The following is an 18,160-nucleotide window of genomic DNA, read 5'->3' on the forward strand; positions in this document are numbered from 1 at the left end:
GCTGGTAATATAGGTGCCTTGTTTTTATAATGTAAAACAGTAAACGTTCCAAAACTTAAGTGTTAATAAATAGTTAATTAGGTGCTTTGAAATGATGCCTGGTCTGCTATTTTTATTTTCTCCTTATTATCATATTCGAAAACATTTAAAAGTCTGTGTCAGATAGCATAAGGATGGGTTATAATGTCAAGAGTATTAGTGGCTGTCATCACAAGGAAAATGTTTTTTTCCTGAGGCATTTTACTGCAGCCAAGAGAAAAGAACACAGTCTTGACACAGTTGTAAGAACTTTTTTTTGTATTTTGAATTTAAAGGTTAAAAATACAAACTAAACAGTACAATGAAACAATGACTGTTACAAAAATGATTGTGACACAGAAACTGTGTTGGCAGATAATGAAAAAAAGATAAAAGAACAGATAGACACTGTACTTCAAATGGTATTTGTTGCAGTCCTGTACTCACTCTGAATATTGCTGTCCAATTACTGTTGGCATATTAGCCAACATCAGTTGCGTTTAGCTTTGCTTGTAAACCGTGTAGAGTCAGCTGTGCCTTGCGCTTTGCTAAGGTTAACCCAGGCATCCACAATCAGGGCAGCTGGGATGACAATCCACAGAGCATTCATGAACACAAAATAAAACCAAAAATAAATTGGATGCCACATCTCACTGTGACTGAAACCGTCCCGATATTCTGTGTAGAAATACAAGACATCACCGTACAGCTGACCTGTATGGAGAGAGTAGAGTGAGACATTTCAAGGTTTTTTTTCAATCAGTTACAAAAAGAGTAGATGCAAAGCGAAGTACTAACAGCAACCAATCAAAATCTGACTGATACTGTTCAAGCCTAGCTACTTCAAGTGGCCCTTGCACTGTTTACTGAAAAAGGTCCACTAATCCTGCTTTTATACTGTATAAATAAAAGTTACAACACATGCCAAGTTTACATGTATAAAGCTCTTAGTGTAGCCCTTTTTGAATATTCATATTTTTCAATGAGTTCAGTGACCATATAGCCACAATACTGTAGGCTTGGTACCCCGATAAGTAAATGCCTGCATATTTTGCACAAGAGGGTTCATAGCCAATCACAGCAGTCGGGTTGGGAAATTTCCCTTCACTTCCTATCTTATAGAGCTTGTGTAAGTGGGAATATCCCTTTGTGGACACAAATATCATTATAGACCTGACATAGGTTTTTAACATTTCTGGTTTAAGGCAAAATTGAAAAAAAAATGAAGATCTGAACTCATTCACTGTCATTGTAACACAATTTTTGCTTGTTTAGCTTGCATACATAGGCTTTTAAACCCAATCTCAAGATGCCTATTACTCTCACCAAGTGACACAATAAGCTGCAGAATAAAACGGTATGGCTTGTTTTGGAGGAAGGAGATGACAGTCCAGACACTAAGAGGACCCCAGGCCCAGGCGGTGACAGTTTCCATGCAGACAGTGAAATTATCAGCTCTGTGGGGATATAGCAATAAGGAAAATAAGTTATGACATAAAAGAAAAAAAAGAAAAAACTGATCTGACAACTGTAGTATGTAGTTGTACACTTGACATTAGATTCCAAAACTGAGCAAAGATATTTACTTATGCCCTGGTTCCTTTCTCTGCTGTTCCTTATTCACTAAGATATAAAGTAGGAAAACAACTATTATGGTCAAAAGGCGACAAATATTTGAAAGTGGCCAGCATCTGTAGTGGATACCATTTTTTTTTTTATAGTTCCTAAAAAAATACGGGTGATCATCAGGTGATCTATAACTGCACTAGGTGACTTGTCTCCAAACTGTTCCTCTGGAGCAAGTGCCATCCGTGTACAAGTAAAGAAAGATATAAAGACCTTTAATTACAAGACCCTGCTATGAATTCAGAAGGTCGCTCATTTTTATGACATCACCTCCTGCAGGTTTTAATGGTTCAGTCCACCCATTAGGGAGTTCCTGGGTCCTCAAAACAGGGCCTGCTTGTGTGCCCCCAACTCCTGATTACAAAATACCAAAAAAAAAAGTTTTAAAAACTGACAAAAAACCTTAAACTAGCACCCTCCTTAAGACATATTATTTCCTACTTTCTGACGCTGACAGTTCTGTGCTTCATAGCAAGATCTTGGGAAAACTTGGCATCCCAAATCTTGCAAGAAAACACTTCAGCAATGTAAAGAATTCCCTAAAAGGATCCAAAAAGGTCACCCTAAACTAGGTGAACCCACCAGTAACCAAGGAGTAAGTTAGGCATTTATTATGTTTTCTTTTAATTACCAGATTGCCTTTAGCATTTTGTAATTATTAGATAAGTGCTGGCACATACACAAACCTTGGCTGACAAACTATATAAGAGATGGAAAAGTCAGGGGCTTCTCTTCTCTAAGCCTTCTGACAGCAATGATCCTAAGTTTTAATAGGATCTTTGTATAACTTTGACCAATACTGTACGATTTTTTTTTTTTTTGATGTTTTTTCACAATAAAAATTATTTGGAAAAAAAAAGAAAAAAAAAATTGGATCTGAGTAGAGGGTACAAAAGTTGCACCTCTTGATACTCACATCATATATCTGCTGTCTCCTTTACCATATTCCTTCCCTAAAATGGGATACAAAAGAGAGATCTAATAAGAGTATAGTGGAAAGTCAACAGAAAAACAGTACCGAAAATATAGAACCAAAATCTCATTTTACAAATGCTTGTTGCCTTGTTGTTATACTAATTGGCCGTCATGGTACCGGACCAACTGGACTGTAAATTTCCAGATCAAAAGTTATCTATTTTACTAGCTTCCTATGTCATTGACTCAGAAGGTACTGAGGCAAGAGATAGGTAAATAATAATAGTCCCCTTTAAGGCCTTATGTGGGGAAAAAACAGTTTGTTTAGTACCTAGCAATCAGTTAGACACTTTTAGTTTCTTTTCTAACCTTTGGTTAGTGAACAAAGTCCATCATGTCAAACAAACAGTGTTTCTAAGATAGATAATGAAAGACAGACTTCTTTGGGCAAATAAGGATATTTATACAATTAACACAGAATAAAAACTTGGCAAACTGAGCACTTTGCTATTCTGTTAGATATGTGATTAGGAATAATATTGGCAAAGCATACAAAATGTCCCAAGGTCTTTTAAAAAACTGTGAGATAGTTTTTAAAGGTGGTGCATGCAATGAGCCACTTACTGCATTTATTTTTTCAGAAGTAAAATACTTGTAGGAGGCTGCCTCTTTTGCAACTTGAAAATGTAGAAACATTCCCACGGTTCTCTTTTGCACTTTCACATTTCATATATATATATATATATATATATATATATATATATATATATAATATATATATATATATATATATATATATATATATATATATATATACATATACACACACACACACATACACAACCACTGTCTTTAAAGAGCCTCAGAGACCATTGTCTTTACAGGGCCCATGTCACCGTCATCAAGACCCACAGGAAAATGTGAAAATCTTCAAATATTGGCACATGCTGCAGTAAAAACATAGTAAGGGTTCAAACTTACTGACTATCCAAATGAAAAGTTGAAATGAAATGAAAAAAATGAAAATGTTTTAAAACTCTTTTATTCTACTTACACAGCTGTGACAGGAATGCCTGGTCTCTTGGGATGATGTGATAATAGAGTGAAAACCAGCCTTCAATCACACCATGGATGAAACCACAGACCATGAACCAGCAGATGGCCAAACGACGAACAGAACTGATACCAGCAATGCGGCCAGACAGGAACCAGGTCCCAACCAGAAACACCCCAGATACTGAGAACAGAAAAGCCAATATCTCCCACATGGCCCGGTCATTGGGTTGGAAACCTTCAATGTGCAGCTCACGGGGCCAGTAAGGGTGAGGAACAGGAGCTGCTGCTTCTGGTGCCATGTTTCTTTATCTGTGGAGGACAGATTAAAACGTCAGAATACCAATCTCACATGAGAAAATGCTGATGTCACTATATTTCAATTTAGCTTTTCATGCAACAGCAAAAGTCAGAATCTGGTATGTGCAGCAAAGAAATCGTCAGAAAATATGAAAGTCCAGAAAGAGATATTAGACATTGCAAGGGCAAGAGAATCTTATAAAAAAATTTAAAATTACACAATATAATCAATATGTCAGGTACAGTAGGATTTGTACACATGGCATCCCAAAAAAGAAAATATCTAAATTTAAAATTTCTGTTAGTTTTAGAGTAGGGTATTGCCCGCACAGCTTCACCCTGAACAAAGATTTTCAATCCTGATAAGCATCAATCTAAGCACCAGCAGGCTGAGAAGGGCCATCATGGGGTAATGTTAACCTAACTGTTAACCCTTGCCACATGCACACGCATTGATTGGTAGGTGGCCATCATGTGCTTACATGGAAGAATGTACGGTTAATATTGACAACCCCAGATCAGTTCTGCTCTTTAAGCCTTGTCTGTCTCAACCACTTCCACTTCAGACAGGGATGACATAGCGTTAACTTTTTAGGGTTTTTAAGGTTCAAGAAAGAAGGTTCCACAATTTAAACTTGGAGCATTCAGAAATATAGCTTACAATTTTTATAAAGTACAAGACAAAACATGCACAGTGCATAGACTGAAAATGAAGAATAATAAACAAGCAAATACAACAGTATCAAATAAAAAGCAATGGTAGTGAAATATACTCAGGTGAAGGTTGGCTCAGTCCAAGTGTTATTCAGAGTCGATGGGTCCTCTGCAGGGCTCAGTCAGTCATTGGTATTCCTAGCAACAAAGATGTTCTGTATGACAGCTCCTCTGCTAGGCTGACATGGCTTTTTGTAGGCCAATACAGAGAGGAGTGAAAGACACGACCATCCAATAATAGGGAGGGGTAGGAGGGCCAAAAGTGTGTGTTCACGGGTTTGAATGTTTTGTTGACACACCTAGAATGCTTCTTTTCTAATTTAATAATTATGCAGGTTTGGGTTTTATGAGCTACTAACAAGCAGATTATAAATCAGAACACAATATCGAGTGCAACAAGCCTAAACTAGGCATATCTGGGACATATGGTGCACCTAACCAGGTTGGGTCACAGGTCTGAATCTCATCCAGGACACTATCTGCAATCAGTTGGTATGCTCTCCATGTGTTTCCTCCATTCCAGTTTCTTCCAAGATCTCAAAAACTTGCAGTTAGGTTAAATGGCTTCCCCACAAAATTGGCCTTAGACTGTGTTAATGGCATAACTATGGAGGGGACATTAGATTGTGAGCCCCCCCTTGAGGAACACTTAGGGATGTGACAATGGACTTTGTAAAGCGCTGTGTGTTGGTCCTTCTGAGGCCTAGCAGAATGATTGGTTTAAGAATGATCATTATAAAGTAGTGGACTGAAGAATGATAGCCAGGGTATTATATGTATTTTTAATCCAAAAAAATAAAATGTATTAATATATGTCCCTGGGATAGCAGTCATTCAGAAGCAGTTACTATACACTTTTCTGCCAAATCCTGAGTTTTGTAGGACTTGGGAACATAGAATCCTCAATTTCAATACATATCATAAAGTATCTAAACCAAGAAAACAAAATCCCACCAGGAGGTAGTACTATTTGAAATACCCATATAAAACTCCTGGTGGCATTTTGTCTTGCTCTAACCAAACTCGGTGCATGCGCTGTGCAGGTTGGAGCTCAGCTCTGTGTGGCATCACAGCACACACACCCAGTTGTTGGGAATAATGTACCTCCTGCGCATGCATCAGGAAATCACCTAATCAATTAACAGAATCACTGTTTTAATGGAAGTACACTCTGAAGCCAGTGAAGAAGATGGCGGCTCCCATCCCATCCTGGACCTGTCATCGCTGCAGGGCAGAAGTTGGACTCATTTAAAAGAAGTTGAATACATTTAAAAGAAAAAAAATATATATTTACCGTTGCCTGATCTGTGCACATCACATGTTTCAGTTTGTGTGTCATAAGTGATATCAGTTGTTGATTCTTGAGTCACACATGGCAGTTTACAATATTTATGTTTGTTGGTTATAGATTTACATGTCGCCTGAAGCAAACCCAGCTTTGCTTCAGGTGGTGGATCCTCCAAAGAAGTGTTTTTGTCTGGATGACATTTCATTTGTTTTTGTTGGGTGTTTTAGATGTTGGTATTGGGTTGGGTCTTTCAGGTGGTTTGTGATACTATCATCAATAGACTGTCTTTTCTGTTTTGTCAAAATGAGCTTTGCATGTTTAACCCCCCCTAGCAGTATTCCCGAGTGTGGCTCAGAGTAAAATATACATGCAAAAAGCGGTAATCCTGAGCCACACTCAGGAGTCGGTAAAAACAATAAAACACCCCACCTACATTGTTCCTTTGGGGTCCTCCGGTGTCCTGCTCGTCTGTCCAGGTCCTCGGGCGGCGTCCTCTTTCTTTGATCCTCAGCCGATGAATGCAGAGACGTTCTCCGAGGTTTCCCAGGTGACGTCGGTGCTTGCGTCAGTTCGTGCGGGAGGCGCGGCGGGAAATTCAATATATATATATAAATATATATACCGTATTTTTCACCGTATAAGACGCACTTTTTCTTCCCCAAAACTGGGGGGAAAAGTTGGTGCGTCTTATACGACAAATACCGTGTTTCCCCGATTATAAGCCATCCCCATTAAATAAGCCACCCCCGATTTTTGATAAAATAATTAAAATAAGACACTCACCCGTGAATAAGACATCCCCCGATAGCCGATCCTGTGTGTGTCTCCTCGATGCTGGCTGCACTGTGTGTCTCCTCCTGGCTGCAGTGCAGAGCCAAACTGAAACTAAGAAGCCGGCACATGCACCCCCGCGATTCTGAACCAGGAAGCACGCTGCTGATCCCTGCCCTAACGGAGTTACCCGGCCGTACAGTGGGGACAATCAATGGCACATGAGTGAGTACGGTATGAATGGCACATGAGTGATCAGAAGGGGAATAATCTTTCAGAATCTTTTTTTTCTAGATTTTCCTCCTTTAACATGGGGTGCGTCTTATATTCCGGAGCGTCTTATACGGAAAAATACGGTGTGTGTGTGTGTATATATATATATATATATATACATATATTACATGTACTGTATCTACTGTACTGTAGTTATTTTAAAGTTTAATATTAAATTTAATAAATATTGGACATATTTTGGTGAGTTAAGCCTACAATGTAAAAATAAATTTCCATGTAAAACAATGTACCGCTTTTGCATGAAAATACAGACAGAATTAGAACACCAGCGGGAATAAGGGTCATTTCTATCCTTTTCTTTATTAAGCATGATGCCACCCCGGCAGGCCAGAATTCCAATTTTCTATACCCCTGCACTTCTCACCAATATATTTTTAAGTTTAGTTTACTCACTGAAAGGTGCAGATTCTACAAAGCTTTGATTAGCACTGAACTATTCTCAGTCAGGCTTCCCCTAGAGGTTTCTGGGGATTCCTTGACATGTGGCTGAACGACCTCCCACTGCATAATGCCTGTATAGTTCTGGGGCTGAGCCCAATTGGTAGAGCCATCAGCATGATCCTGATTATTTTTTTTAGTGCTCTATAAAGGTGATATTCTAACCACTACTGCATGAGGACACTCTATCCACTGGCCAATTTAAGAGGCTTTTCCCATTGACCCTCAATAAACTAGTTTTAGAAGGAATTCCCCCGAGACCAAGAAAAAAAAGTTGTACTACACAGATGCTCCTCGCTTAACGACCAGATTCCATTACTGCAACCTGGTTGTTAAGTGAAGAGCTTTGGATAGACACGGTCTGCAGTGCTGCAAGTGTGCAGTGTCTGTCAGTGACAAGTTCACTGATAGCCTGCAGACCAGAGGTCAGAGGGTGCCCAAAAGGCATGGATGTACACGGTACAGTTTTGTTTTGTGTACTTGTCAGAGGACCCTGACATGGGAGTTTAAAACCAGTAAACAGGTAAGTTGTAAGGTGAGGATCACCTGTACAAATAATGATCAAATAATTAATTATTCATAATAATCATGCATGTGGATTTGTTCAAAGCAGTGTAAACAAGTCCTCAGAATTCTTTGCTGAAAACACTGCATAATGAGTGGAGTTATCTGCAATAATATTTCAATTTACTGTAATTTTTTTATCCCCGTGTTACTTCCCCTACCTTTTAGATTGGAAGCTCTTCTGGGCAAAGTCCTCTCCTCCTCCTGTGTCACTGTCTTTATTTGTTTGTCATTTGCAACCCTTATTTATTGTACAGCGCTTCATAATATGTTGGCGCTATATAAATCTTGTTTATTATTAATAATAATAATAATTTTTTGTCAATGTTCTTCAGGAAGAAACATTCAGCAAAACTATTTTTAATATAGATAGAAACTTATAGGCTCACCTGTGTCCTCCTGATTGCTTTGTCCCTATTGCCTCTTCTGCAATCTGCAGCATTGCATCTCCCTGCATACAGAAACTTCTTGCCAAGCCCACTGTTACTTCCTCCAATCGTATCGCACGTCTGTCTAAAGCCATCCAACCAGGACGTGGAGTTTTAAGCACACGTTGTCGACCCATTGAAAAAGTGGTATTGGTGGCTGAACTGCTGCTTCTCATTGGTCTAAACGAAGGGGGCGGACTTTTCCCCGCGGTCTCTGAACCTCGCAAGACTCTCGTTCCACGCCAACTGATTGGTTGGGATGTGTAAGAAGGAGCCTGGCCGAGCTGTGTTTGGCTAAGAGATGCAGCTGGTATGGCGCCTGTCCTGCCCTATATGTCACCGTGACAGTGGAGCAATATCGATACTATACGCTAGGAAACTGTTTTGCAACTGGGCGGCCATTTTGTTGGTTAGAATGTGGAAGTAGCTGGGATTACCGTATATTCTTATTATATTATCAGGTTCTACATTTAGGTTAGAGCTTTATATTTCCCCTGACTGACCCCCTATCCTCTAAGAAGGTAGCTCAAAGAGCTGGGAGTTAATATATTTATAGAAGTTTATATACATATAGCCAGTATCCAGGAGTAGTATGGGTCGAATAGCTCACTATTCAGTTAGACAGCTATTCGATAGAATAATGAGAAATTCTCCGTGTGACCAAATGCTGAATTCGAACACCATTGAAGTCAATGGTGCGGGAATTCAGGTTTTTAAGGATCTTTTAAGGCCTGCAAGAGCAATCAGATTGCTCCTGCAGCCTTTTACTAGTTGTATGTGTTGTTGGATAGTGTTTCTCCATCCAACAACACATAGTACAGCGCTGCAGCAGCAATTGCTGTTGGCGCACTGTGCTTCTACTATGTTTGCTTGGATAGAAAAACTATCCAAGAAAACATAGTAGAAGCACAATGCGGAAACACAGGGCACTACAGGTGATGAATGGGGACAAGTCCCCATTCATCACCTGTAGTGCCTGGACATTGTAGTGGAACTGCAGAAGTCTGCAGTTCAGTTTCCCACGTGATGTCACAATAGAGCTGAACTGCAAATTACCTCTGCAGTTCCAGGACATTGTAGTGGAACTGCAGAAGTCTGCAGTTCAGTTTCCCACGTGATGTCACAATAGAGCTGAACTGCAAATTACCTCTGCAGTTCCACTACGATCTCCAGGCACTCCAGACTTGTCCCCATTCATCACCTGTAGTGCCCTGTATTCTTGGATAGAGAATGAGAGAGAGCTTTTTCCCAACATTTGGGAAAGTAATTTGAAGGATTGCTCTCAGCAATTATTGTCTCTTCTACTAATTATCTTTCAAATAAGGCACAGGTAAGTAAACGGTTAAAAAAAGATAATTCACCATGGCAGAATTCGAAACTCAAGAGACGAAAAAAAGTGGAGTTTCGCCAACAATTCCCCACAATCGCTTGCACCCAATCACATCCACAAATGTTGGTTCTAATTTAAGCACTAAATTAGATTCCTCACCATCAATTTAAGACACTCCCCTTGTTGATAATAACTACACACAATACATCTTTTTTAGATGGTCACTCCAATCCAAAAATGCAGACTCCCAAGATTGGCCCAATTATTTAATTTACAGTAAGGTTACCGGCAAATACCACCAATTAAATGTCATTAACCTTTCCCAATATACACTCAGGTATACAACAGTAAGTGCTGGAACTTGGACTTTCTCTGTCCTGTAAATGTTTGAATTTGTAAAGGACATCCATTTATTTGCGAGAAAGTTATTCATCAAGGTACTTTTGAAAATAAATCTTTGAGAGATGACTATCGAGATTGGTCTCTAAACTGCCATGAATTCAATGCTGCAGATTTCAGAACACTCAGAGATCCGCTAGAATTATGGCATGAAAATACTGAAAACTTAGACAATGAACCAACCAACCCCAGGTGAAACAGAAACATTTGGAACTTTTGACAACCAAGAAAACATTCAGGGAATATTTTTCCCCAAGTCCACCAAGTTTCCTAACATACGTCAAAACCCACACATTTATGCTTTTGTTACACAAGTTATGAAAGACAGAAATGAGTTGGATATTCATATAATTAAAAATAGGAATCTTTCTAGAAAACAAATGCAGGCTATTCGTAGCTTACAGAACCTTCAGAAATTTAGTGGTTATGGATGTATCCCACTACAAAGGGATGTGTTGGGAGATCCTATAGAATAAGGAGTAGTATCAACAAATTAACCCCAGTGAAATGAATGGATATAATCAAGAGTTTTCTCTGATCATCTCCCAAGCACTGGAAAAAAGGATAATTGAGAAATCAATATATGATTTTTTTATATGTGAGATATCCACAAACACCTACCTTCTATGCTCTACCTAAGGTGCACAAAAGGTTGAATAATCCTCCTGGCAGATCTATAATCTTGGGTATTGACAGTATTTCCACAAATGCTAGCCATTAATTGTACCAAAGGGAACTCTCTCAGTACGCAGTGGTATTGAGGCCCTATATTCAAATATACCACACACTAAAGGACTAGAAGTAATTGGTTCTTTCTTGAATGAAAGAAGTCGGGATTTGTCCCAACAGAATGACTTTGTGCTTACTCTTTTGAGATATATACTTACCCGCAACATTTTTGTCTTTGATGACCCCACATTCCTCCAGATGCAGGGGGTGGCTCTGTACTGAAGCCTTGTCTGTGTACCATCGCTACACACATCGTTTAGTGGCGAAGGTACATTGATAACGTGTTCATGCTTTGGACTGGCACAAAAGAAATTTGTATCAATCCTGATCTCTCTTTGTCTTCAAATTTATATCGTAACCCCATTGCAGGGAATAATATTCTCTTGGCAGACAGTGCACATCCCAAACATTTAATTAGAAATATACCTTTTTCACAATATTTAAGAGTGCGCAGGAATTGTTCCAATGATTGTGATTTTGAGATAGCTGCAAAAGAACTACAGCAAAGACTATTGTCGAGAGGATAAAGAAGCAAACTCTTAAAAAAGACACCAAAAAGTCAAAGACTGACCAAGATCAGAAATATTATATAGTACACAATCTGGGACAGTACCGGCAGACAGAAAGATTACCATCATTATAAGATTTTAAGACAAATCATGAAGAACTAAGAAACATATGTGTAAAATTTTGTCCCTTACACACTACAGACCAACAAATATTATATATTTGTTATATAAATATATATAATATAAATATATATAAATATATAATATAATAAATATATATCAACAAATATTTATCTCCTTACCCCCAGTTCACATTTAGAAGTTTACCTTCTATTGGGGACAAACTAGTCAAGAGTCATGTTAGTAACAAAAATAGGGAACTAAATACAGGAGAAATAGGTACTTTCCCTTGTGGTAAGTGCAATTACTGTAATTGGATCCAAAAGGGTACCACTAATGTACAAATACCTAATAATTTGAAAAGAAAATTGAATGGCCATGTGGCTTGTAACACTTAAGGGGTTAAATGTATGGCCTTATGTAACTGCGGTCAATTCTATATCGAAAAAACGAAAAGATGTCTAGATACAAGCTTCTTTAAAACATTAGAAGTGGAAAAATTGTAACCCCTTCAATGTAGAGGAAATGAGAGTCAATGCACTGGAAAAGGTTTATATAGATCCAAGAGGTGGCGATGTTGATAAAAAAAATTTTACAAAAGAAAAATAACAATATTAAATTATAAATTATGTGCCACAAAGTCTCCTGGTTTGAATGAATGTTTACCCCCCTGGAGTTCTGATTCTGTTCATATTTTTATGCAAAAAGTGTTACATTGTTTTGCATGGAAATTTATTTTACTTTGTAGGCCCACAATTCTTAGGCATAGCTCACCAAAATATGTCCAATATTTAATAAACTTATTAGTAAACTTTAAATAAAAAAAAAAAAAAAACAGAAATCCGTTTAAAGAGGATTGCATAAAAATACTGAAACCTGTATTATAACTGTACAGAAGCAAATCCAAAATGTATATAATGAAATTATATATATATTATTTAAAGATTTATTTGTATTGGACGCAAGAAGAGGACGCCGCCCGAGGACCTGCACAGACAAGGAGGACGCCGATGGGACAAGGTAAGTGGTTTATTTTAATGCTTTTAGCTACCTCGAGTGTGGCTCGGGGTTACTGCTTTTTGCCTGTTTTTTTTACCCCGAGCCACACTTGAGAACATCACGGGGGTTAAGCTTCAAACCTTTTCTGTAAAAATATATAAGGCATATTTTTTTTACTAATATGGCACCCCAGTCTGAAAAAGGAGAAAGAACAATAAATGTTTTTTTTTTTGTTTGTTTTTTTGCTTAGATTTCATTTAAAATGTTGAATATTGTTTACTTACATTGCATCATTATCCCCCCCCCCCCCATCTGTGAAGGCTGAATAGCTGACAAAAGTTTTTTGACTTATCTACACATTGGCAGACTATCCTTCTGGTGGTCACCCTTTAGGGGTGTCTCTATTTTCAATGAGCTTCTTTCTTAGAATAGGACAGGTATTTCTGGAAAAGCAGTACATGCAGGCTTGGCTTTCTTTTCCCTTATCCAATATGGCGCATGTGTTTTCGCATCAAGTGCACAATATTCTTTTTGACGCAGGCGACTCCACGACAGATACGGAAGCTGCGTTTGCTTCCGTTATCCATGCAGAAGTTCTTGTGCTAGATGACTAGAGGAACATTTGGATTGCGGCAGTTGGAAATTTGGACATCTTGGCGTATGGGCGTCGTTTATTCCTTGTATTTTGGAATGGAAAGTGTTTTTGGATACAATACAGTGGAAAAGGTAAAGCTTTGTGCTTATAGTTATACTAGATGTAATTGCCAGTTTTGGAGATACACTTGTTGCTACTATATTTTATCTAATACAGGCGCTGTACAACTAAGGCTATTTTAGATTCGCATGATAATCCGCATGGAAATAAGGTACACTCTAGTAGGGATTTTCTCCAAATATGTGCAAGTGTTAAGACATAATATATCTTTCATGTGTTGTTAATAGACTGTTAATAGATTGTTAACATTAGTTTTTTTTTCATGTGAAGGTTAATTAGGCTCCTCTAAGATGGATTCCAAGTCTATCACAGGGCTATATTGCACACAACACTATACACATTTTGTTAGCAACTGTGAATTTATCAACAAGGCACACATGATTTGTGATGGTGCTATATGTATCACATTTTGTTACACACACAAGTATGGTCTATATGTATATGGGAGCTCGGTAATTATATATGTAGAAATATATACACACACCTTTTAACCACCTTGTAGGTGGATCTGCAGTTTACTTATGGGTTTATCCCTCACATTGTCTGCCCTTTCTGCCTCCCAGCTGACCAATTAAAGAAAACCTTGGTTTCATGGGTCAATGAAAGTTATTTAATTATATAACTATTGGATGATGTGAATTTATATTGCAATTTTGTACTGATGTATTTAAAATAGGCAATGTATTGTTTGCTTTTATTATAGTCTGTTCTCTCCTCCTGAAGAAGTGGACGCATTCCACGAAACACGTCTGTTAGTGCCATGCTAAAGAAAGCATGCATATTTGTATACATGCTGTTGTGTTTTTAATAAAAGATTTTTAGAACATTCTTTGGTCACATTAAACTAAATATATATAACAAAATAAAATAATATATACAAAAAGGAATGTGGACATTGAGAATTGTTGAATTTATATGCATTTGAAGTCCCATATATACATATATTGCTTGAAATATTGAAGTGTTAATTTACGTTGGGACGTGGCATGTGTTGATAAATTGCATGTAGGGGATTTTTATCAATGAAATAATATATCTACTTAAAAACACTAAAGCCCTGACCAGCGTGACGCAAAATTCAGGTGACTGTCCACTTTCTGCAGTGTACTATGATCTCCAATAGGACTTGTCCTTTATTTGAGACCAATGCTGCAAAACAGAAAAATTGAAAAGCTCAGTGTCTCAACTATAGGGTGCAACTTACCTCCTGATGTACCTCTTTTGTCGCTCTACATACACACAGCAATGCAGATTCATAAAGATAAAAGCTTCATATAGTATAATTCTATAAAATGTAATTAAACATTTAAATTATTACTAAAATTATTCATAAACTGTATTTATATAGAACCAATATATTACACAGCACTATACATCAATTAAAGGATGCAGATGACAGACATATACAGACAGTGACACAAGAGGAGAGAACTTGGCCCCAAAGGGCTTACAATCCAAGGGATGGGGGGAGTAGCACACAAAAGTAGGGGGCGTATGGTAACTGGTAAGTTACAATAAAAGTATAACAAAAACATAAAACTACATACACACACTAAATTATTGTTGCCCAAAACAAAAGGACATGCTCGTTTTTGGCAAAAATCTAGCATGTGTGCAGTGGTCCCCTGAGGTTCGGGATCCACCCCGAATCACACTCGGGAATACTGCTGGAAAGGAAAGGAAAGGTGCAGGGAGAAGAGTTGGGGCAGAAAGGAGTGAAGAGGTGCCAGCTAAAGAACCAAATCCCTATAGAACTACCTTCTTTTGTTGCCCAAATGTTGATCCACATACCTAGAAATTAGTAAAAAAGTATTCTATTCAGGGGTCCAAATTCTTTGAAATTTGCACAAAGGGATGGTGAGGATCTCCACCAAATATTCATGCAGTAGAAATCAGGTCACCTTTTGTATGACCTGGTTTCTACTGCATGAATATTTGACAAGGATCTGCTTTACAGTGGTAAACGGAAAGGTAAAACATCCAAATTGTTAGTGTGTTGTGTTAAGCTGCGTACACACTTGCAATTTTAGTCGTTGGAAAGGATCTTTCACGATCCTTTCCAACGACAAGGGGCTGCAAGATGCATGAACGATGCTGTACATACAGCACCGTTCATGCTCTATGGAGAGGGGAGGGGGGAGAGCGACGGAGCGGCACCCTGCTGCGCGCTCTCCCCTTCCCTTTCATTACGATCGGCTGTCGTCCATCATCCGTGGATCCGGCAGGTCGGTCGTCCGGACGATGGACGACACCGACTGTACACACGGAAGATTATCGCCCGATAATTGGCCAATGCCGATTATCGGGCGATAAAAATCTGCCGTGTGTACGTAGCTTAAGTTTCAGATTTAGAATTGCTTCTTGTAGAGGATTAGGGAGATGTTTGTTTACAATTGTGTTGGCAAAAATACAATTGTGTTGTCAATTTTTGCACCATACCAGAAGGGTGCTAATAGACAGACATCTCTGGAAGCACAATCACCAGAAGTTAGTAAAAAAACTTAATTGGGCCTTTTGGAACCATATACCATCATATGATTAGGTTATACGTGGACTCCACCACTGATAAGACCAATTTATTTACATTCACATTCTACAATAGTTCTATGATCCCCCTACTAATGATGGATATAAGAAAGTGCACAGGCTTCAGCTTTCTAGGAGACAAGTATGGATTAGTCCCTTTTTATACCCCCCTCCTTTTCAAAAATTATTCCTGGTGACTCCAACATTAGGTTCAGAGCTGTACTTTCCTGTATATAGGCAGGCATGTCAATGCACATTCTACTGTAGTCACCGTAAAGAACCAAGACATTTAGTAACACTTTAACAAATCCATACAAAGTTCACAAATTCTTACCTTTCTGGATGCCGTATCTTCAGACACTTTCTGCTTCTCAGTTTCTGCAGGTATTCACACCTTCATGTGTTTTTTTATCTGCAGACCCTGGAGTAAGTGCAACAGCTTGCTGTGAGGACTGTTCTCCATGAATTTACAAGGAAATGGCAGATTACCTGCTGCCTCTGAAGAGGTAACTTGTATGTACAAGTGCTATACTGAAATATAAAATTACCTGGAGTTCTTCTTTACGTATTATTTTGGGAAAGTTCAGTTCTGCTTATAATGATAAGACATTGGATAATCCCAATGTTGGTATATGAATAGAGGCTATTGGTGATGTAGGTGATAGAGCTTTAATTGTAGGTGGCCCTTTGAATCAGGGCACAGCTGCTGTGAGGGCTGTTTGCTAAACCTCCTGTGATTGGTTAGCTTCTTCTTTTCCCTCATGCTTCACTATATATATATATATATATATATATATAGTCTGTTTTACTTTTAACATCATGAGGATTTTGTTAAACACTAAATAAACATTTTTTTCTTTATTTAAGCACATTGGAAGAATGGCTGTTTTTGAATGTACAGAAGTTTGACATCCCTATGGTATACTCACTTGTTTTTATTACTACTTTCCATGCCTACATTTTGTAACAAATACCAGACCAACTTCTGAAGAATCAAAGTCCTTTTGCGAAACGCTGCAAGATTACTCCACTACTCTTACAGGTTACTCCACTACTATACAGATTTCTTTGTTCTCCCTATGGTATGACTTTGTTTTAGACCAGAAACAGTTACAGTAGTGGCAATAGGTACATGTGGCTAAGGCATGAAACTTTTCCACTGAATCGTGTGTTTTTGTAAACTGTTCTTTTTTTTGTCACAGATCCACAAGTCAAAGTGGTAGACCCACTGTGTCACCCACCCTGTAGGTGGAGACGTTCACGGGGTGTAGGGTCTAAGCAGTAGCTTGGTCTTCTCCAGAGCCTCTAGAGGTGAGGATGTTGTGTGGTAAGCTACTGCCAGTTTGCGGTCCCCATGCCCGCCAAGGCAGGTGACTGCCAACAAGCAGGGACTGAAGCGTAGTACAAAAAGAGAAATCCAGTAGGAGCTCCCTGTCACCGACAGCATAATTTTTCTCAGCTGGAGAGAATTTCTTAGAAAAGAACCCACAGGTCCTTAACTTGCTGGAAGTGTTCTTCTGGGACATCACAGCACCAACGCCAACTGAGGAGGTATCCACCTTCAGGAAAAAAGGCTGAGAAGTGTCTGGGCGCTCCAACGCAGGGGCAGAGGCAAAGGCTTCCTTTAACAATTTAAAGGCATGAAGAGCTGGGGAACACCAGGCTTTACAATTGCTCCCTTTTTAAGTCATAGCAGTAATGGGCACCACAAGCGAGGAGTAGTCACAGATGAACTGTCTGTAATAGTTGGCAAAGCCCAGGAACCTCTGGATGGGCTTCAGCTCAAGGGGTTGTGGCCAGTCTGGAACGGCAGTGAGTTTGGCAGGGTCTGTCCCCAAACCTTCAGCAGAGACGATATAGCCCAGGAACAGAACTTCAGGGCACTCAAAAAGGCATTTCTCCTTGGCGTACAGTCTGTTTTGCCGAAGCCGTTGTAGGACTGTTTTGATGAAAGGATAGATCCCTAGAGTACACCAGGATATCATCTAAATAAACAATCACAAAATCATATAACAAGTCCGGGAAGATGTCATTCATGAAGTCTTGGAATACTGCAGGGGCATTGCAGAGTCCGAATGGCATGACTAGATACTCATAGTGGCCATCTCGGGTATTGAAGGCTTTCTTCCATTTGTCACCGTTGTGGATGCGAATTAAATTGTAGGCACCCCGCAGATCGAGTTTGGTGAAGACAGATGCCCCTTGGTGATGATCAAATAATTCAGAGATCAGAGGCAAGGGATATTTTTTTTAACGGTGATGTTGTTGATACCCCGATTGTTGAGTCAATGCAAGGGCGTAGAGATCCATCTTTTTTCTGAACGAAGAAGAAACCAGCCCCTGCTGGAGAGGAAGATTTACAGATGAAGCACCTCACCAAACTCTCCTGAATATATTCAGACATGGCTTTGGTCTCAGGAATTG

The 18,160-nt window shown here is 38.9% G+C and overlaps 1 protein-coding gene and 1 long non-coding RNA gene across 2 annotated transcripts; one reads left to right on the forward strand and one right to left on the reverse strand.

Moving 5' to 3' along the window:
- Positions 1-279: 279 nt before the first annotated feature.
- EBP (EBP cholestenol delta-isomerase) lies at positions 280-8,541 on the reverse strand. Its single transcript, XM_072431169.1, has 5 exons — positions 8,371-8,541; positions 3,614-3,924; positions 2,561-2,597; positions 1,345-1,475; positions 280-732 (listed from the first exon to the last, which is right to left on the reverse strand). The coding sequence occupies exons 2-5, from the start codon at positions 3,912-3,914 to the stop codon at positions 509-511; spliced, it is 693 nt and encodes a 230-aa protein (XP_072287270.1). The 5' UTR covers positions 3,915-3,924; positions 8,371-8,541; the 3' UTR covers positions 280-508.
- Positions 8,542-8,622: 81 nt separating this feature from the next.
- On the forward strand, positions 8,623-16,244 carry LOC140344183 (uncharacterized). The gene is made up of 4 exons (XR_011923504.1): positions 8,623-8,719; positions 12,441-12,516; positions 13,036-13,221; positions 16,155-16,244. It is a non-coding gene; the product is annotated as an uncharacterized lncRNA (long non-coding RNA).
- Positions 16,245-18,160: the final 1,916 nt, after the last annotated feature.

This window comes from Pyxicephalus adspersus, chromosome Z (assembly GCF_032062135.1).
Source record: "Pyxicephalus adspersus chromosome Z, UCB_Pads_2.0, whole genome shotgun sequence".
NCBI classification, from domain to species: Eukaryota; Metazoa; Chordata; class Amphibia; order Anura; family Pyxicephalidae; genus Pyxicephalus; species Pyxicephalus adspersus.